The sequence below is a fragment of the Falco punctatus genome, assembly GCF_963210335.1.
Source record: "Falco punctatus genome assembly, chromosome: 6".
Lineage (NCBI taxonomy): Eukaryota > Metazoa > Chordata > Aves > Falconiformes > Falconidae > Falco > Falco punctatus.
Genome location: NC_137585.1, coordinates 29,620,904 through 29,637,383, shown reverse-complemented (window position 1 = coordinate 29,637,383; position 16,480 = coordinate 29,620,904). Strand labels below are relative to the sequence as shown.

Sequence of the window (16,480 nt, the reverse complement as noted above, 5' to 3'; positions counted from 1 at the left end):
TGAAGGATCACAGCCGAGGTTTCGTTTCCACCTTTGCCGGAGTCTTCGCAGGAGTCCCAGCTTCCTTGCCTGTGTAATGGGTACTTGGTGACTGGCCTTCCGTCGTAAAGCCCCTGTCAGGCAAAGGGGGCTGCGGATAACGCGGCTTCACCTACACCTTTCCTGTGTGCAGACAAAAACGATGCCGGTTGGGTTGGTGTTCCTACAGCAAGAGCTCAACCACAGAGATGGATCTTTTAAAATAAAATAAAAAAAAAAGGGGGGGGGGGGGTGTAGTGGCTGTCAATCTCAGTAAGTAAACACTTCTTTGAAGTGGTTCCTTTTAAAAAAAAACAAAACAAAACAACAAAAAAAACCAACAACAAAAACACAACCCGAATTCTAAAAGCAACAACGTATGTTTATTTTAAATGCATCCGCTAAATATTTACACTGCAAGCAAGCTAAATGAAAGAAAAAAAAAGGATAAATTGGAACTTTTGTCAGTGAACCAGATTGTGAAATGCCTTGAGGGAATAGAAGATTTATTTGGGGAGAGGGGGAGAGGTAGGAATTTTCCATGCTATTGTAAAACATGAGCTCAAATTATATGATCCCCACAGCCAGTGAATTGCAAAGCTTCAATCAGCTGCCTTTTTTATTTTTTTTTCCTTCCTCTCTTTTTTCTGTAAAGAGGAGGGGGGGGGAAGACAGAAGTGTTTCACCAACTTCTGTTGACTGTTCCTTTTTTCTCCTGATTGAAATGTGTTGTTAAACAAGATCCCACATAATCTCAGCAGAGGGTTTCTCTCGCTCGCTGCCTCTCCTTCTGGGAAGCCGCGATCGGTGCCATCGGCGCTTGATTATTTGCAAACTCCCTTAGCTTTTTTTTTTTTTTCTCCCCCTTTTTTTTTCCTCCTCTCCGTCTCGGTCTCCGTCTCCCTCTCTCTCCCTCCGTCTCTCTCTCCCTTTCTCTCACCCCCAGTGCAACTTTTGCAGGCGCCCCGGCACACGCAGCCATGCCGCGCTGAGAGCGGGGGCACCGCGCCAGCCCCCCTCCTTCCCTCCCTCCCTCCCTCCTTTCCTCCCTCCCTCTCTCCTTCCCTCCCTCCCTCCCTCCCTCCCTCCCCAGCGCCGCCGTCCCGAGCCGGGGGGGCCCCGCCGCCCGCCGCCCCTGCCCGGCCCCGCGCCTCGCCCCGGCCCCGGCCCCGGCCCCGGCCCGGCCCGGCCCGGCCCGGCGCCGCCGCCCCCCGCCCGCTCGCCCGCCCGCCCCGGCCGCGTCGGAGGGCCGGCAGCGGGGCTGGATGTGCCCGGCTCCCCCCGCGCTGAGGTGGGCAGCGATGCAGAAGGCAGGCGGCAGCTTCGCCTCCGCCGAGAGACACCCGCTCAAGATGGCAGATGTGTGTTGAGTTTGGGGGGCTGTGATCTCGCGTCGTTCGTGGCGGCGTTGCCATGAATAACAGGCGTCCTTGCACCGATGGCCCCCATGTACGAAGGTAAGCCCCGGCCCGGCCCGCCCTGCCGGCACCCCTCGCCTCGCCGCGGGAAAGGGGGGGAAGCGGGGGTCCCCGGCCGTCCGCGGTTCGCCGTCCCCCCGGCGTTGTTGCGAGGAGGCTGGCGGCGGCGGCGGGGCACCTCCGCCCGGCCCGGCGCCCGGCGGGGAGCGGGGCGAGGCGCGGGTCGCCCCCCCGGCTCTGCCCGCCCCCCCCCCCCAGCCCTCCCCGGCCCCACGGTCCCGGGCACTCGGGCCCCGGCGGGGGGCGGTGGGTGAAGTCCGTGCCGGTGCCGAGCAGAACAATGAGGTGGACGGAGCTTGCCCTGCGCCTCCGTGTGTGTGTATGCGTGTGTGCCTGCCTGCCTGCCTGCCTGCCCCTCGCTGCAGGTCGCATTTCCCGGACCGGCCACCCCGCTCCTGTCGCCGATTTCCCAGGAGTTCCCCCCGCGGAGCTCTCCTCCGGGGTGCGGAGACCCGGCGGGCAGCGGCGGCGGGGACGAGGCTGCCGGCAGCCGCCTGTCAGCCCCTCCGGTTTCTCCTTCAGCCCAGCCCGGGCTGCGGCGAGAAGCCGAAGTGCCCCAACTTAGTTTTTTTCGCCTTGGTAAAAAAAAAAAAGGGGGGGGGGGGGGGGGCGGGAAGGGGATGTGTTAGACCGGTGCGTATTTCACGGAGGCTGTTTAGAAAAAAAAATAATAAAAAAATATGTCAGGGCTAATTTAAATCCCCTCGCGATGCATTTAGCCTCCGCCGTGAACCCTCCCGGCTCCGTGTCGGCCGGGGAGCGTTACATAAACCGGAGGGACATCCCCCCGCGGGCGCTTCATCCCGCTCGGGGACCGCTCGGTCCGCGGCGGCTGGGAGCCGGGCGCCCGGCGGGGAGGGGAGGGGGCGGACACACGGGGACACGGTACTTTTCTCCCTATGGCGAGGCCGGTAAAACTTATCAGAGGAGAAAATCGAGCCCGGGCTCCAGCGCCCGAGCGGAGGGCGCGCGGCGGGCGGTGTAAAGTTACTGGCCCGCCGGGTTATTTCTGGGCAGCCCCGGGCTCCCCGGTCGCGCCGAGTTCGGACCCCGCGAGCGGCAGGCAGACAAAGAGGAGCGTTTTCGGCAGCGGGGGGAGCACGGCCGTCCCTCCCCGCCCTTGCTGCCGCCGGGCACCGGGCTGGCGGCGCCCGGGGGCGGCGGCGCGGCCGGGGGGCGCGGAGGGGGCGCAGCGGCGGTGGCGGGGCCCGGCGCGGCGGCGGGCCGGTGCCGGCGGAGGGGCCGCGGCGGGCCCGGGGTACCGGTCGGGGCCGGCCCGCTCGGCGGCGCCCCCTGCCGGCCGCGCCGCCGAGCGGCCTCGGCCCCCGGGCCGCGGCAGCGCCCCCCCTGCGCCCGGGCCGCCCCCAACGGCTTGCGGGGGCCTGCCACGGGCAGGGGGAGGCCGCCGCCGCCGCCCCCCGGCCTCGGTCGCGGCGGGGACTTCGCAGCCCCGGCGCGTACCTGCCCGGCCCCCGCCCGCGGTCCCCCGCCGGCCCGGGCCTGTCCTGTGTCCCCCGCCCGCCCCGGTGCGGCCCCGGGCCACCGTCGGGCCGGTGAGGCCTGGCCGGATTGCAGCGCCCGCCGCGGAGCCTGCCCAGCCCCTCCCGGGCGGGCGCCGCTAGCAGGGCGGGTAATGCGGCGATTCCTCTTAAGTTCGCTCCTCGCCGGGCCGCATCCCCCGGGCGGGCGGCGGTGCGGGGCGGTGCGGTGCCCCACGGCGGGCGGCGGCGCCCGGCGGCTCCGCAGCGGCCGGGGGCGGAGTGAGGCGCGGGGCCTGCGGTCAGCCCGGCCGCGCTCCCCTTCCCGGCGCGCCGCAGCGGGCGGCCGCCGAGCGCCGGCACGGCCGCCTCCCCGGAGCCGGGCAGGGCAGGGCAGGCCTCGGCCGCAGCCGGGGCGGGCAGGGCGCCGGCTTCCTCCCGCGGAGGGGGCGGCGGTACCGCACCGAAGCGTGTGGTGGAAGTTTAGCGGTTCCTGCGAGCATCCTAACTTCAGCGGCACCCGTGCTTCTGCCTGACTGGAAAAAGAGAGCAAATGGAAAAAATGCCCTGAAAAGGAACCCGTAACAACAAAATTCCCAGCAACCGATACGGAAGGCCGGCGGCCAGGCTCTGCAGCATGCCTCGAGCCTTGAAGTAGGTGAATATCCCGAACGGCAGGAGCCAGTCGATAGCGTAAAGGCTGATAGGGGCTGTTTTATCTGTTTTGCGTTGCAGTATGTTTGCGGGTTAAATTGCTGCTGGATGGCTTCGAGGGAGGTGGAGGAGGGGTTAATGAATGTTTTTCGCCTCCTAGTTGCCGTGAGAGGTCCTTAGAATTCCCTGCAATATCGCAGTGCATAGATAAAAACTTACTTATCGAAGGGGATGCGATTTCCTCCTTGGAAGCAGGCAAGGACTGCCATCCTCCCTTACGAGCCTGGCGTTATGTGCATAACCAGTCTGATCTGTAGCCAGAGACTCCAGAGGAGTCTGGAGCATCAGGTACGGTCGAGCCGGAGCCGAGGGGCTGGAGCAGCGCTGCAGCGGGCAGCTGCTTCGCTGCTCCTGCCCTTGACCGACCGCTCGGGTGGCTTGGGTGGCACGCACGCACACCCACCGCCAAGGCAGGCACCGCAAGGCAGGCGAGGGTAGGTGAAAGAGTATCTCCACCGTACGGATTTCAGAACATAGGCTGTTTGACAGAAAAGGTGCCCCGGGAGGAAATGTGACACCTCGGAGGCCTTATGAAATGGTTCCAGTAGAAATTTAAGTGAGTGATAACATAGAGCACATGCACAAAGTCACCCGCCATTCTCGACATGTAGGTGAGGGTGGTGTGTGCCTGTGCTGAGCAGCTGGCTTAAATACCGGTTCTGGAAAGCAGAACGGTGCCTCACCTGATATTGATAGGTGAGGCATGATAAATAAGTGAATATCCGTTGTGAAATCCTCCCCCACACGCACTGCGCAAGGAGAATTCTCTCATTCTTTTTATGAAATTCAGTTTTTGCTGTTGTCTTCTCCTCTACTGGGTTTTTCTCATTCATTTTTTTCTGGGTGTTGCAGAGCTGAGCTGTAAAATGAAGGACATAAAAACCTACCAAGTAAAATAAAACGGAAGTAACACCGCCGCACGTTGTTTAACCTGGACTTTAGCTGCGATTGTGAGCCATACTGGGAAATGTGTTGGGCTCCAAAGTGGGCCTCATCAGGTGTAATCCTGCATGGCTTCTGCTCCAGAGCTGGGGCAAGCTAATGGCTACTGTCCTGCTGAGCACTGGAGATGCGGCTTCCTCAGGGGCAGCTGTATTGGTTTCAGAGGAGGTGAATGGCTTGAGGCAGGTGAGAATAGGGTTCTTTGGTCTCTGCTCCAGGCAGTGTTGCCCTTGCTGTGCGAAACCTTCATCTGTGCACTCGTCGTGTGACGTTTCCTCCTGTGCAGAGAACAGAACAAGGCTCTGTGGGCCAGGGGAGACCCCATTTTAAGAGGGCTTACTGCTAGACATCACCAGTGCGTGGGCTGCAGGTAGATTTCTCCCCTGGGTGGGTGTCTCCAGAGGCTCCCAGGGTGCCTTGTACCAGGGATACTTCAGAATAGGGTAAAAAGAAGTGTTCATACACATTAACCTTTATTTTCCAAACAGTGATTACCTCTGTTTTGGTTTTGTTCCTCTTTGCTTTGCTTCTTACTTGTTCCTGACAACTTTGTTGCAACTCACAGTGTATTTTTAGCAGCTGCGTCGGTAGTTTTCTATGTGGGTGGCTTATGGAATTAATCTGGGTAATATTTGCAAACTGCACCTCGCCACCGGTGCTGCTGCTGGAGCTCAGTGCAGGCAGGGACCTGCCTGCATGCTGTCCTTGTCACATGAGGGGCTGGGAAGCCTGAAAATCTGACCCTGGATACATCGCAGGTCGGATCCCATTTAACACCAGGAACAGGCCAGCCCTGCTGGGTTTTGAATGCATCCTCAAATTTCGTTAAAGTGCACAAAATCTGCTCATCAGGGAGCCACCACCAGTGAGGCGGACTAAAGGTCTTTACCCCAAAGTTCATGCAGGGAGATGATAACTCAGAGGCATTTCCTGTTTATGAATTAATAACCAGAACTTAAGCTAAGTCAATGCTGGGACCAAAAGCACAAGTTTTTATTAGCTCAGGATATGGCTATAGCCAGGATAACAGGAAGCCCCCTCCAGTTGTAATTATTGTCCTTATCATGCTGCTACGTCTAGCGATTAAATGGGTTTGAGATGTAATGGGTGAAAAACACTGTTTCATTTTCAGAAGTGGAAAGAGCACTGCTGGGACCAGGGGCCAGGGCAAGGAGACAAACAACACACTTGGACAAAAAGGCAAGCACAGTTACTTGCCACTGTCATCAGCCCTTGGGCTCTGCGCAGCGCATTCCCCTGTCTGGCTGTAACAGGTGGGGAAAACCCTATTGGCTTCGGCCAGACACCTCAGCTGCCCTGGAAAATTAAGTAATTTTAATTTTTCCAGGCCTCAGGTTTCCCCATTTACCCAGGGGTTGCTATTTACCACTTTCATGTACCGCTTTGAAAACAACTGGATGTGGTTTCATCCAGACTGGGTAAGAGCTGGCTATGCACCCTGATTAGTGTAAGTCTTCTACCAGTGGGAGACAGCCCAGAGACCTCCTTGATGCCTGTGAGGGTTCTGAACTTAGGACAGCCTCTGGAAGCTAGGTAATTTATTCGGGGGCAGATATGTACTTGGGTGGCTAAACAAGTAAGGGCTCACTTTTGGCCACGTTGCTGCAATGGTGTGTAAAAGTATGTAGATATTTGGTCAGGAGGAAAGTTCTGGGAAGTCAAATCATGGAAGGATTGGTGACCTGGGCATGGAAAGTTAATCCTTGTCCTGATTGTGGGCTTCACCAAGTGAGTCCCAGGTGTTGGTGTCAGAGCAGTCCTGCCAGATGGCGAAGTCAAGGGCAAGTTCAACCACCTTCTGCTCGGACTAGGCTGAGACACCAATATGAGGTAGATGAGACCACTTCTCTTAGGTGCAGGAGTCAAGGCAACTGGGATAGCATGTACCTTTGGGCGAGGCTCCTGAGAAGGGGAGTTTGCAAAGGTTTTCGGTGGCGGGCTGACGGCCGTTAAGGTGTCTCAATCCCTGTGTCTGTAGAGGATGGGTAGGCTGAGACTGGATATTTTTGAAAGTTCCACCCTTTTCCTCTCTGATCCCAATTTAAGAAGGTATTTTAAGGTCTGTGCCTAAATTTAAGATCACGGGCAGTGCTGCTGACTTCATTAGAATTGTTTATGTCTTTAAAGCTGGCCACACACTGAAGTACCTTTCTGACTCATGGCCTCTATAGCTTAATCAGTCCATTTATAAAAATGAGGTTGTTTCCTCACTAGGAAATCTCTGCCCTCTGAATGTGAAACATTATTTTTAGGGCTTTTACTTGCTTTTGGAAGGTTAACTGGTGGATAACAAGAAGTGAGAATTAAATGCTATTTAGAGAAAAGGTTGTGCCTTCAGCTATTTATGTACCCTAATATGGACCTAGGTGTTTAACAGAAGGCCTTCTCTTTTGAAACTATTTCCCGTAGCAGTACGGAGTTCAGCTTTTGTTTTGAAAATAACCCAGGTGATAATTTCACTCCAGATCGGGCATTTACCAGTTTGTCTGTTTGTCATTGGGGAAGAGCAGAGGCAAGTTACTGCTTCCCCCCATTTACAGCACAGAGTGCACCTGAATCCTTCCTCATCAGCAACTGAGGTCCTTCCTCTGGAAAGCACAAGTGTGTATATTTGGGGGCCACTTTTGAATTCAGGTAGCCTTCTGAGTTGGGTAGTTCTGATGGTAGAAACCATTCTTCTAAGACTTCCCTACACAGGTGAGGGAAGGAGCAGCCCTGTAGCCATAGGCTGGCAAAGGAATTGTCACATCTCAAAATATCTTGGAGAGTCCAGAGTCAGAGCTAAAAGAGTTAAAAGGCTGTAACGTTATGATTTATTTATTTAATGGAAGTAATAATAAGCCATAATAGTGTGTGTTGTTACAGTGCTGCATCTGTTCAAGGTGCTTTATAAAGAGTGCCTGTCTGATCAAGCCACTGACAGAATGATGCCCAGGAACGGAGTTTGGCAGGGGAGGGGGTACAAAATAGCCAGTGGGAGGCAAGTGTCCTCGAGACGTGAGCCCTTGAGCTGCTGCTGAACTGGATTCTGATTTTGGAGATCTACATGCCAACAACAGTGTCAATGAAACCCAGGGAGCTACGCAGAGGGAAGCGCTGTCTCCGTGCGATGCGTGGCAGCCCATCTGTGTCATGTTCTGGAGGAGGAGGGAGCTTTATGCTGGGGTGAAGGATGGCATAGTTTGCTCCCTTGGTTTTTCTTCAGCATTTCCCACTGAATGGGCCATTTGCTTGGAGAAGCTGAAGCTCACTCTTTATTCACACCTCATTCTCTGTCCTGCTCACCTTCCAGGGCCTGTGCTGACATCCATCTCTGGAAGGATGAAGTAAGAGCAATCACTTATAGCTCCTACCCTGAAAAGTGGGAAAGGTCACCCTGCAAGGCAGTGGTATTTGCCAGAGATACTTGGGAAACTCAGAAGGGCAGCTGTCTTCCCTGTTCATTATAACCTTTAATCCTTAAAGGCATTATGAAGACCTGGAACAACGGTGTTACACAGCGGTACCCTGCAGGCTAATGTCTCCTCCAGTTCTAAACCCTGACAGGTTTATCTTGCTCTGTGGGCTGTGCTGAAATGCCAAAGAAACTTAACTCTCACTACAATAATTGAAATCATAGGAAGTGGGCATAGGAAAGACTAAAGTGTTTCAAAGCAGGAAGTACTATACTAAATGCGTGCTTGTCCAGCATGTTCCCTAACATGTTAGTCCAGCATATTCCCTGTGTATGGAGGGTCCACAGCCTGATCAGGCTGTCATTGCTGCCCTTCACTTTGTCACTGAAGAGAATTTACCTCCTCTGCAACTCCTCTCTGCTTTGCGTGCTGTGATTCCTTGTCCTATTGACAGTGGCTGGGGGAAGACTATTCCTTCCTCTTTGTCATGTCTCTCCTTGGCTTTGTGTTCCTGAAGCCAAACCCTATCTCAAACACATCCTTCAGCTCTTTCTCATGTGTCTTGTTCCCCTCAGCTCTGACTGTTCTCGTGGTTCTCTGCGCTCCCTTCAGCCAGTCCACCTCTCTCTTGAATGGCACTGCTAGAGCACAGTGCCGTGCCTGGAGTCCTGTGCTGGCCAGGTAGAGCAGTGTTCCCTTCACGTCTCTTACAGGCAGCGGTCCTGTTTGGTTTAACTTTTGCACTATGACATGGTTCATCTGTGTGTAGCTTGTGATCCGCCGTGGCTCCCAGATCCTGTCCAAGAGGTCTGATGCCTTGTGAGCCATTTTCTGTCCTGTTTGTGTGGAGCTAGCCTTTCCTGCCTCAGCGTATGATTTTTGTGTTTGTCCTGTTTGAATTTCATCTTGTACCTTTTAATTTGTTGGGATTGTTTTGAATTCTAATCTAATTCCCCTGACTCTGCAGTCCCTTACTGCTTGGTGTCACCTGCCAATTTTTTAAAAAGCAGTCTTGGTTTCTTCACCAAGATCAGCTTTGTTCTCTACTCTGCGGTCCCAAATAGAAAGCACAGAAGAGAAGAAATTGTTTCATAAAAAGTAGGAACAGAACCTTGCCCCTAAAATGCAAAAGAGGCTGAAAACCCCACAAAACACTTGGCATTGTTTTCACACCTCCTATTCTTTTACTCTCCCTTGGTGCTTTTGAAGTATTCCTAAGAATAGTTGTATTTGCTATAGTAGTGCCAGTGCCAAACAAAAGCAGGACCTTACTGTACTAGGCATGACATTGATATGAAGGGGCAGGTAGTTCCCACCCCAAAGGATTTGCATTTTATGTGGACAGAGACACAGGAGGGTGGACTATACAAACCAGCTGGGCTCTTTGGGGAGAGGAAAGCACAATGTGTAGGTTTCCTTGAAGATTTTTTGACAGAGGTTCATTCGAGGAAGGAAGGGGTGGGCTGAAGGTTGAGAAAAAGTAAGGCAATAGGTTGGGAACAAGAGAGAAGAGGATGAGAGAGACAGGTGAGGAAGAAAGATGAGGGCAGGTGACTGTAACAGGAGAGAGGAAGGTGATCCCTGAGAGGTACAGGGGCTGAGGCTGTCACAGCGAAGGCTGGCAGGAACAGAAAACTGGGTGAATTGCTGAAGATCCTGGCTTGGACTGTTTTTGCGGTTGCCCTTGCAGACTTCAGTCTCTCCCAGTTTTTTTCCTGCAATTGTCTCTTAACATCTTTGGAAGGGAAGGTGAGTGAGGACAGGAGATACCACCTATATCCTAATTCTTATAGGTGGGACAGAGAGTTTGCCTGGGAATTTCCCAGATGGAGCTGAGACCAGAGGCAAAACTGATGCTATACCTTTCTTGTAAGTTCTCTGATCCTGCTCTCCATGCTCAGGAAATTCTGATGGGGCAGAGATTAGCCAAAACACCACTACTTTTCACTGATCTGAGATTCTTGTGGTTTCCTCCCTCACTGCCACTGCCCTTCCCACGATAGGGCAGCTATGCAGGACAAATTTGATCTGTCATACTCCCTTCTCCTTCCCGGCAGTCCCCACATGCTGAATTTTCCTGCAGCTTGCACATGTCTTTTAAGAGCATGTGTAACTGTCCCACCCTCTCTGTCCCTGTGTCTGCCCTACTTTCACCATCAGTCTGGGTGATTGAAACAGGTACAGGTGTGGAGGCACAGTCTCAGCGCCTGAGCTCATGGGCGAGAACGGCACGTGCATCATGCTGCACATGGATATGTATGGCCCCAAGGCTGGTCATGTTTTAAACATATGAGACTCAACATACTGTTCTCTCTAGGAGCAGGTCAGGTATATCAGTACGTTTGGCAGTGAGTCTATAAGGGTATGTTTTTTCTCTTGGATAAAGAGAGCAAGAAAAGCTTTTTTTTTGCTTATGGTTTGGGGTCAAGGTGTTTATTTGCTACTGGATGTGATCCAGTGGATTCAGTGCATCTCTGCACAGAGAGGAAGCAGCAGAGAGGAAACAAGTCTAGGAGGTTCCCGGAGCGTGTGGAAGATAGCTTCCTGACACAGCTGGTGAGTGAGCCAACCGGGGAAGGCACCCCGCTGGACCTGCTTGTGAACAGAGAAGGACTGGTGGGTGATGTGATGGTTGGGGGCCGTCTTGAGCATAGCAATCATGAAAGGACAGAGTTTTTGAGTCTCAGAGAAGGAGGGGGGTCCGTAGAACCGCTACCTTGGACTTCCTGGAGGGCAGACTTTGGCCAGTTTAGGAGGCTGATAGACAGAGTTGCTTGGGAGGCAGTCCTGAAGGGCAAAGGAGTCCAGGAAGGCTGGACATTCTTCAAGAAGGAAATCTTAAAGTCACAGGAGCAGGCTGTCCCCATGTGCTGAAAGATGAGCTGGCAGGGAAGAAGACCAGCCTGGCTGAACGAAGAGCTTTGGCTGGAACTCAGGGGAAAAAAAAGAGTTTATGACCTTTGGAAGGAGGGTCTGGCAATTCAGGAGGACTACAAGGATGTTGTGAGGTTATGCAGGGAGCAAATTAGAAGGGCCAAAGCCCAACTAGAAATTAATCTGGCTACTGCTGTAAAAGATAATAAAAATGTTTCTATAAATACATTAGCAACAAAAAGAGTGCTAAGGAGAATCTGCATCCTTCATTGGGTGAGACATAGTGACAAAGGATGAGGAAAAGGCTGAGCTACTTAATGCTGCCTTTGCCTCAGTCTTTAATAGTAAAGACCATTTTTCTCTGGGACCCAGACTGCTGAGCTGGAAGACAGGGATGGGGAGCAGAATGAATCCACCATAATCCACAGGGAAATGGTCAGCGACCTGCTACACCACTTAGACACACACAAGTCTACGGGGCCTGACAGAATCCACCCAAGGGTACTGAGGGAGCTGGTGGAAGTGCTCCCCGAGCCACTTTCAATCATTTATCAGCAGTCCTGGCTAACCAGGGAGGTCCCAGCTGACCAGAAGTTAGCAAACATGATGCCATCTACAAGAAGGGCAGGAAGAAGGATCTGGGGAGCTACAGGCCTGTCAGCCTGACCTTGGTGCCAGGGAAGCTTATGGTGCAGATCATCTTGAGTGCCATCATGCGGCATGTACAGGACAACTAGGTGATCAGGCCCAGCCAGCAGGGGTTTAGGAAAGGCAGGTCCTGCTTGACTAACCTGGTCTTCCATGACAGGGTGACTCGCTTAGTGAATGAGGGAAAAGCCGTGGATGTTGTCTACCTAGACTTTAGTAAAGCCTTTGACACCATTTCCTACCTCATTCTCCTGGAGAAGCTGGCTGCCCATGGCTTGGACAGGGGTATTCTGTGCTGGGTAAAGTGCTGGCTGAGCCCAAAGAGCGGTGGTGAATGGAGCGACATCCAGCTGGCGGCTGGTCACAAGTGGTGTTCCCCAGGGCTCAGCATCGAGTCCTGTTTAATACCTTTTTCAATGACCTGTATGATGGGACTGAGTGCACCCTCAGTAAGTTTGCAGACAGCACCAAGTTAGGTGGGAGTGTTGATCTGCTTGAGGGCAGGAAGGCTTTGGAGCGGGATCTGGACAGGCTGGACTGGTGGATTGAGACCAGTTGTATGAAGGTCAACAAAGCTCAGTGCCAGGTCCTGCACTTGGGTCACAGCGACCCTATGCAACGCTTACAGGCTTGAGGAAGAGCGGCTGGGAAGCTGCATCATGAAAAAAGATGTGGGTTGCTGGTCAACCAGCGGCTGAATATGAGCTGTTGGTGTGCCCAGGTGGCCAAAAAGGCCAGCAGCATTCTGGCTTGTATCCAAAACAGCGTGGCCAGCAGGACAAGGGAAGTGATTGTCCCCCTTTACTGGGCACTGGTGAGGCCGCTCCTCAAATACTGTGCCCAGTTTTGGGCCTGTCACTACAGGAGAAACACTGAGGTGCTGGAGCGTGTCCAGAGAAGGGCAACGGAGCTGGTGAAGGGTCTGGAGCACAGGTGTTATGAGGAGCGGCTGAGGGAGCTGGGGTTGTTTAGCCTGGAGAGAAGGAGGTTTGGGGGGACCTTATTGCTCTCTACAGCTGCCTGAAAGGAGGCTGTATAGTGATGTGGATGTCAGTCTAACAAGCAATAGGACAAAAGGAAACAATGTTAAGTTGCACCAGGGGAGGTTTGGATTGGATATTAGGAAAAATTTCTTCACCAAAAGGGTTATCAATCATTGGAACAGGCTGCCCAGAGAAGTGGTTGAGTCACCCCCCTACATATAAAAGACATGCAGATGTGGTGCTTAGAGATAGAATTTAGTGGTGGATTTGGCAGTGCTGGGTTAAAGGTTGGACTTGATGAACTTAAACGATTCAATGATTCTGTTTATTTTTGCTTGAAGACATACCTTTTTTTTTTTTTTTCTAGTTAGAAGTTGTAAAGGCACACAGGGTGGCAGATAGCCAGTAAGATCCCTAACTATTAGCTGCATCGGTGGTGGGTTACGTTAACAGTTCTGGAGGGAATGTTACAGCAGACGATGGAGTGGGTTGATGGATAGTTGGACTCTAGCAGCCAGGCTCAGAAAATATCCAATCCCAGAAAACTTGCAGAATATTTCAGAGAAAGTTTGTTTTTTCAGGAAGCTCCTTTAGCTTTCCCAGAATATTTTTACTTGCAGGCAAAATTTGTAAGCATTCTTTATTTTTAAAACACGGTTTATATTCTGCTCTTGTCTGCAGCAGCGCCAGCACCGTCGCTGTATTTATCTTTTCCCTGTTAACACTTGCTGTTCCTGGAACGTCTCCTGCTCAGCAGCTGTTTGTAGGTGGTTTTTTTTCTCTCCCATCATCATGTACCTTTCCTTCCTCTTCAAGGCATCCATAAACCTCTCGTAGTGACATCATAGCTGTTTCCATAGCAACAGATTATGATACTAGAACAGAGGATAATATCAAACAGGAGGAGGAAGAGATAAATTATGGTGTTTGTGTGTGTGTGTGTTTGAGGGCTTGATTATATTCCTACATCTCTTCCGAGGATGTTGTCTGCCTGGTTTCTCCTGTTTATCTTGTATGCCTTTTAAAGGTTAGGAAAAAGCGAAGGAAAAAAGAAGATCTGGAGGTCAGAGTAATACAGACACATTTTTTGATGGTCTCTGTGTAAACCTAGTAGGCTGAGATTTATTTTTTTATCTCTGTGGTAGCTCTCCTGTGTCTCCTGAGAGTAATCTAGTCTGGAGAAAACTTTGAGGCACAACAGTCCCCTGGTGCAGCTTCACTTCTATTTTAATTATGAATTATTCATAGCCACTAGCAGCTGGTATCCCAAGCCAAGGATATCTCTGCTGCAGATTCCCCAAAAGATGGACAAATGTGGCATGGCATTGCCCCAGAGAGCTCACGACCTGTATTTGAGAAGGGATGTGACAGGTACTCAAATCAGCCAGAGCTGACGTGGGGAGAAGAGGGAGAAGTACCCAAAAGAAGGGTATCAACAAAAGTATGATCTCTAGACTATGCTCCAGCCTGCCCAGAGATTGGTGGTGGCAGGGGTGGTCTGCACCTCACCCCAGTGTTAGCTTTTCACAGTGGCATTTCTGGAAGAGCTGTGCCAGTAGCAGGTCAGGAGCCTGGTTTGTGACCATCTGCGTGGTTCTGCCATGGCTTCAGGCTACCCCTCTGACAGGGGCTGACAGCAGCAGGATTGCAGGACAAGCATCCATGTTGGTCCATGCTTGCATTGGTAGGAAGGCTATCTGCTTAAAGCACGAGGCTAGAGGTGAAGAACATCCAGCTAAAATGCATGGGGTTTTATTTTCTCCTAGGCGGCGTTTAGTGTTGACAAATTCCAGATAGTTTGGCAAGGACTTTCAGCAGGTCTCTGTTTTGCCTCCAAATAGCAGTAATTTCTGGCCATCATTGTTGCTTTCCTATTTAGATAATTGACTTCAGAAGCTGGAGAAAAAAATCTCAGAAAACCCTCTTAGATATTCTCATAACTCTGTGTGTGTGCGCGCAATCTTTTATCTTCCTCTTGTGGCAGAATTTCTGGGGAGTTAAGTCGTCATTGCTAGTCTTTAAAATACCCTGAGTAGGGTTGTGGCTAACAAGGCAAATCTCTGGTGATGCTCTTGAGCACCTTAACATTGACAGTTTTGATCCCACGCTTAGGTACTCTGGGACCCCGAGGAGGAGTGCAGGGGAGGGATCTGAGCAGAGTGGTAAGGGGTAACGTATCGGCTAGCTTTAGCTATGTGATAGGGTAGGACGGTATGTAATGGGGCTCTTTCCGTGATAGGAATTTGGCAATGTACTGCAGGGCGAGCCCTGGGTCAGCAGTGGAGCAGCACTGGGATTTGGTGATGCCCAGCCTCCAGCTCCCAATATGTCAGTGCACAGGAGCTGGGCATCCGGGTGGGCTGCTGGCAGGCTCGGTGGCTGTGTTGAGTGAAGAGGTTTTGGTTCAGATTAGTGTCACGAGGATGGAGAGAAGTAGGTAGGAGGAATTGCAGGAGTCACTCAGACTGCAATGCCATCAGGGGCTAAAGTTGCTCAGAAGGTACATGAGCACAGAACATTAGTAGGTCACCTTCACGGAAGCTTATTGGGAGCCAGTAGAGACCAGAGGACTGGTTGGGTGCATTTCCCCTGCACGGGGCCAGCACGGCATGCTAACCCCAGGCTGATGTCATTGTCCTGTGGGGGACATACTTCTGTAGTCAGGCCTTAGGGTGATGCAGGCAAAGGAAGATGGAATGAGGTCCTTTGCAGAGGGAAGAGAGATCAAAATGTTTTCTCTGAAGCCAGATTAAAACAAAAAGACATCTCTTGGCTACAGCCACTTTGTGGACACCATGGAGAAACCAAAGACTTCATAACTCTTCCAAGGCATGTGGGGATCACATTTAGGCATGAGTACAATTATAAATTCCTTCCTCTCTTTTAGGACTATCACTGGCACCACCAGAAACCTGCCTTCCCATCAAACTGCCCCTCTGCATTCTCTCAACATCACAATGTGTATGTATTTAGCAAGTGGGGATAAGAAACACGTTGCAAGCCCCATTTTAAAATAGCTGTACCACCTGACAAGGACATGTGAAACCCAGACACAAGCATATCCCGTTGATGGTGACAATACTTCTTTTGTGGTGTCATTTTCTTGTCACTTATCTGGGACTGTGAGTACCTGGATAATTCAAGTGCACCTTCCAAATGCCTGTGCTGCCTGAAAGCACGTGCAAGTCGGAAGGGATGGTAGATGCTGTTATCAGACTGTGTGTGTGAGAATACAGGTGGAAGTGTATGTGTGTGTATGTATGTGTATGTGGGACTCTTTCCATGTTTGCAGGCACATGTAGGAGTGTGCATAAGTGTCTGCATGTGGCTTCATCCCCTTTGTCTACAGGAGGCAACATGGGCCTGATTTTCCTTAGAGCTGTTACACCATTCTCTCAGCAAATTGCATTTGTATGAGGGCTCTTTTCCACTGCAAGGAATGAAGAAGGGAGATTTATTATAAATATAAATTAGGCTTTCTGCATGTTTGTGAGCTGTCACAGCCTGTACAGGAGGAAATATAAACAAGGTGAATGCAGAGTGTTTGTGTGGAGCGATGCTGTGACAGCGTATGTGTTGGCAGGAATGTTGTCTGCAGTCCCTTGTGTAAGGGGTTGTATTGCTGGTGTGAGTGTGGAAGGCTGTAAATCACACTGTGTTGTGGAAGGGGACACTGCCACTCTGCCTGTGAAAGTCAGGGAGAGATTTTTTGAAGCAACGTGGCTCTTCGAACTGAACAAAAGGTTTACTAGAAATCCAAGCTTGAGAAAAATATCATCCAAGACATCTTGTCTGGGAGTGATCTGTAATCCATATCCTCCAGCTTGTCTCCATCCTGACCCAGAACAGCTGTGTGTCTGGCATCTTTTACTTACCTCTCCTAGTGTCAGGTTTTGGTGGCCCTACTGGACCAGTTGTTGGGTATCTCT

At 52.0% G+C, this 16,480-nt stretch overlaps 1 protein-coding gene across 5 annotated transcripts in view; it reads left to right on the top strand.

Annotated features, from left to right (window-relative positions):
• The first annotated feature begins 273 nt into the window (after nt 1-273).
• Nucleotides 274-16,480, top strand: part of HIPK2 (homeodomain interacting protein kinase 2) — a 143,315-nt gene continuing 127,108 nt past the window's right edge. The window contains exon 1 of one of the 5 annotated variants that reach the window (XM_080393562.1): nt 274-1,475. Coding sequence is in view for 1 of the 5 variants with exons in the window: in XM_080393561.1 (XP_080249687.1) it covers nt 1,457-1,475 (19 nt within the window). In the remaining 4 variants the exon portion in view is untranslated. Of the gene's footprint in view, nt 1,476-3,443; nt 3,633-16,480 lie in introns of those variants that run through there. The other 4 variants (XM_080393560.1, XM_080393561.1, XM_080393563.1 and 1 more) reach the window with 4 other exon arrangements.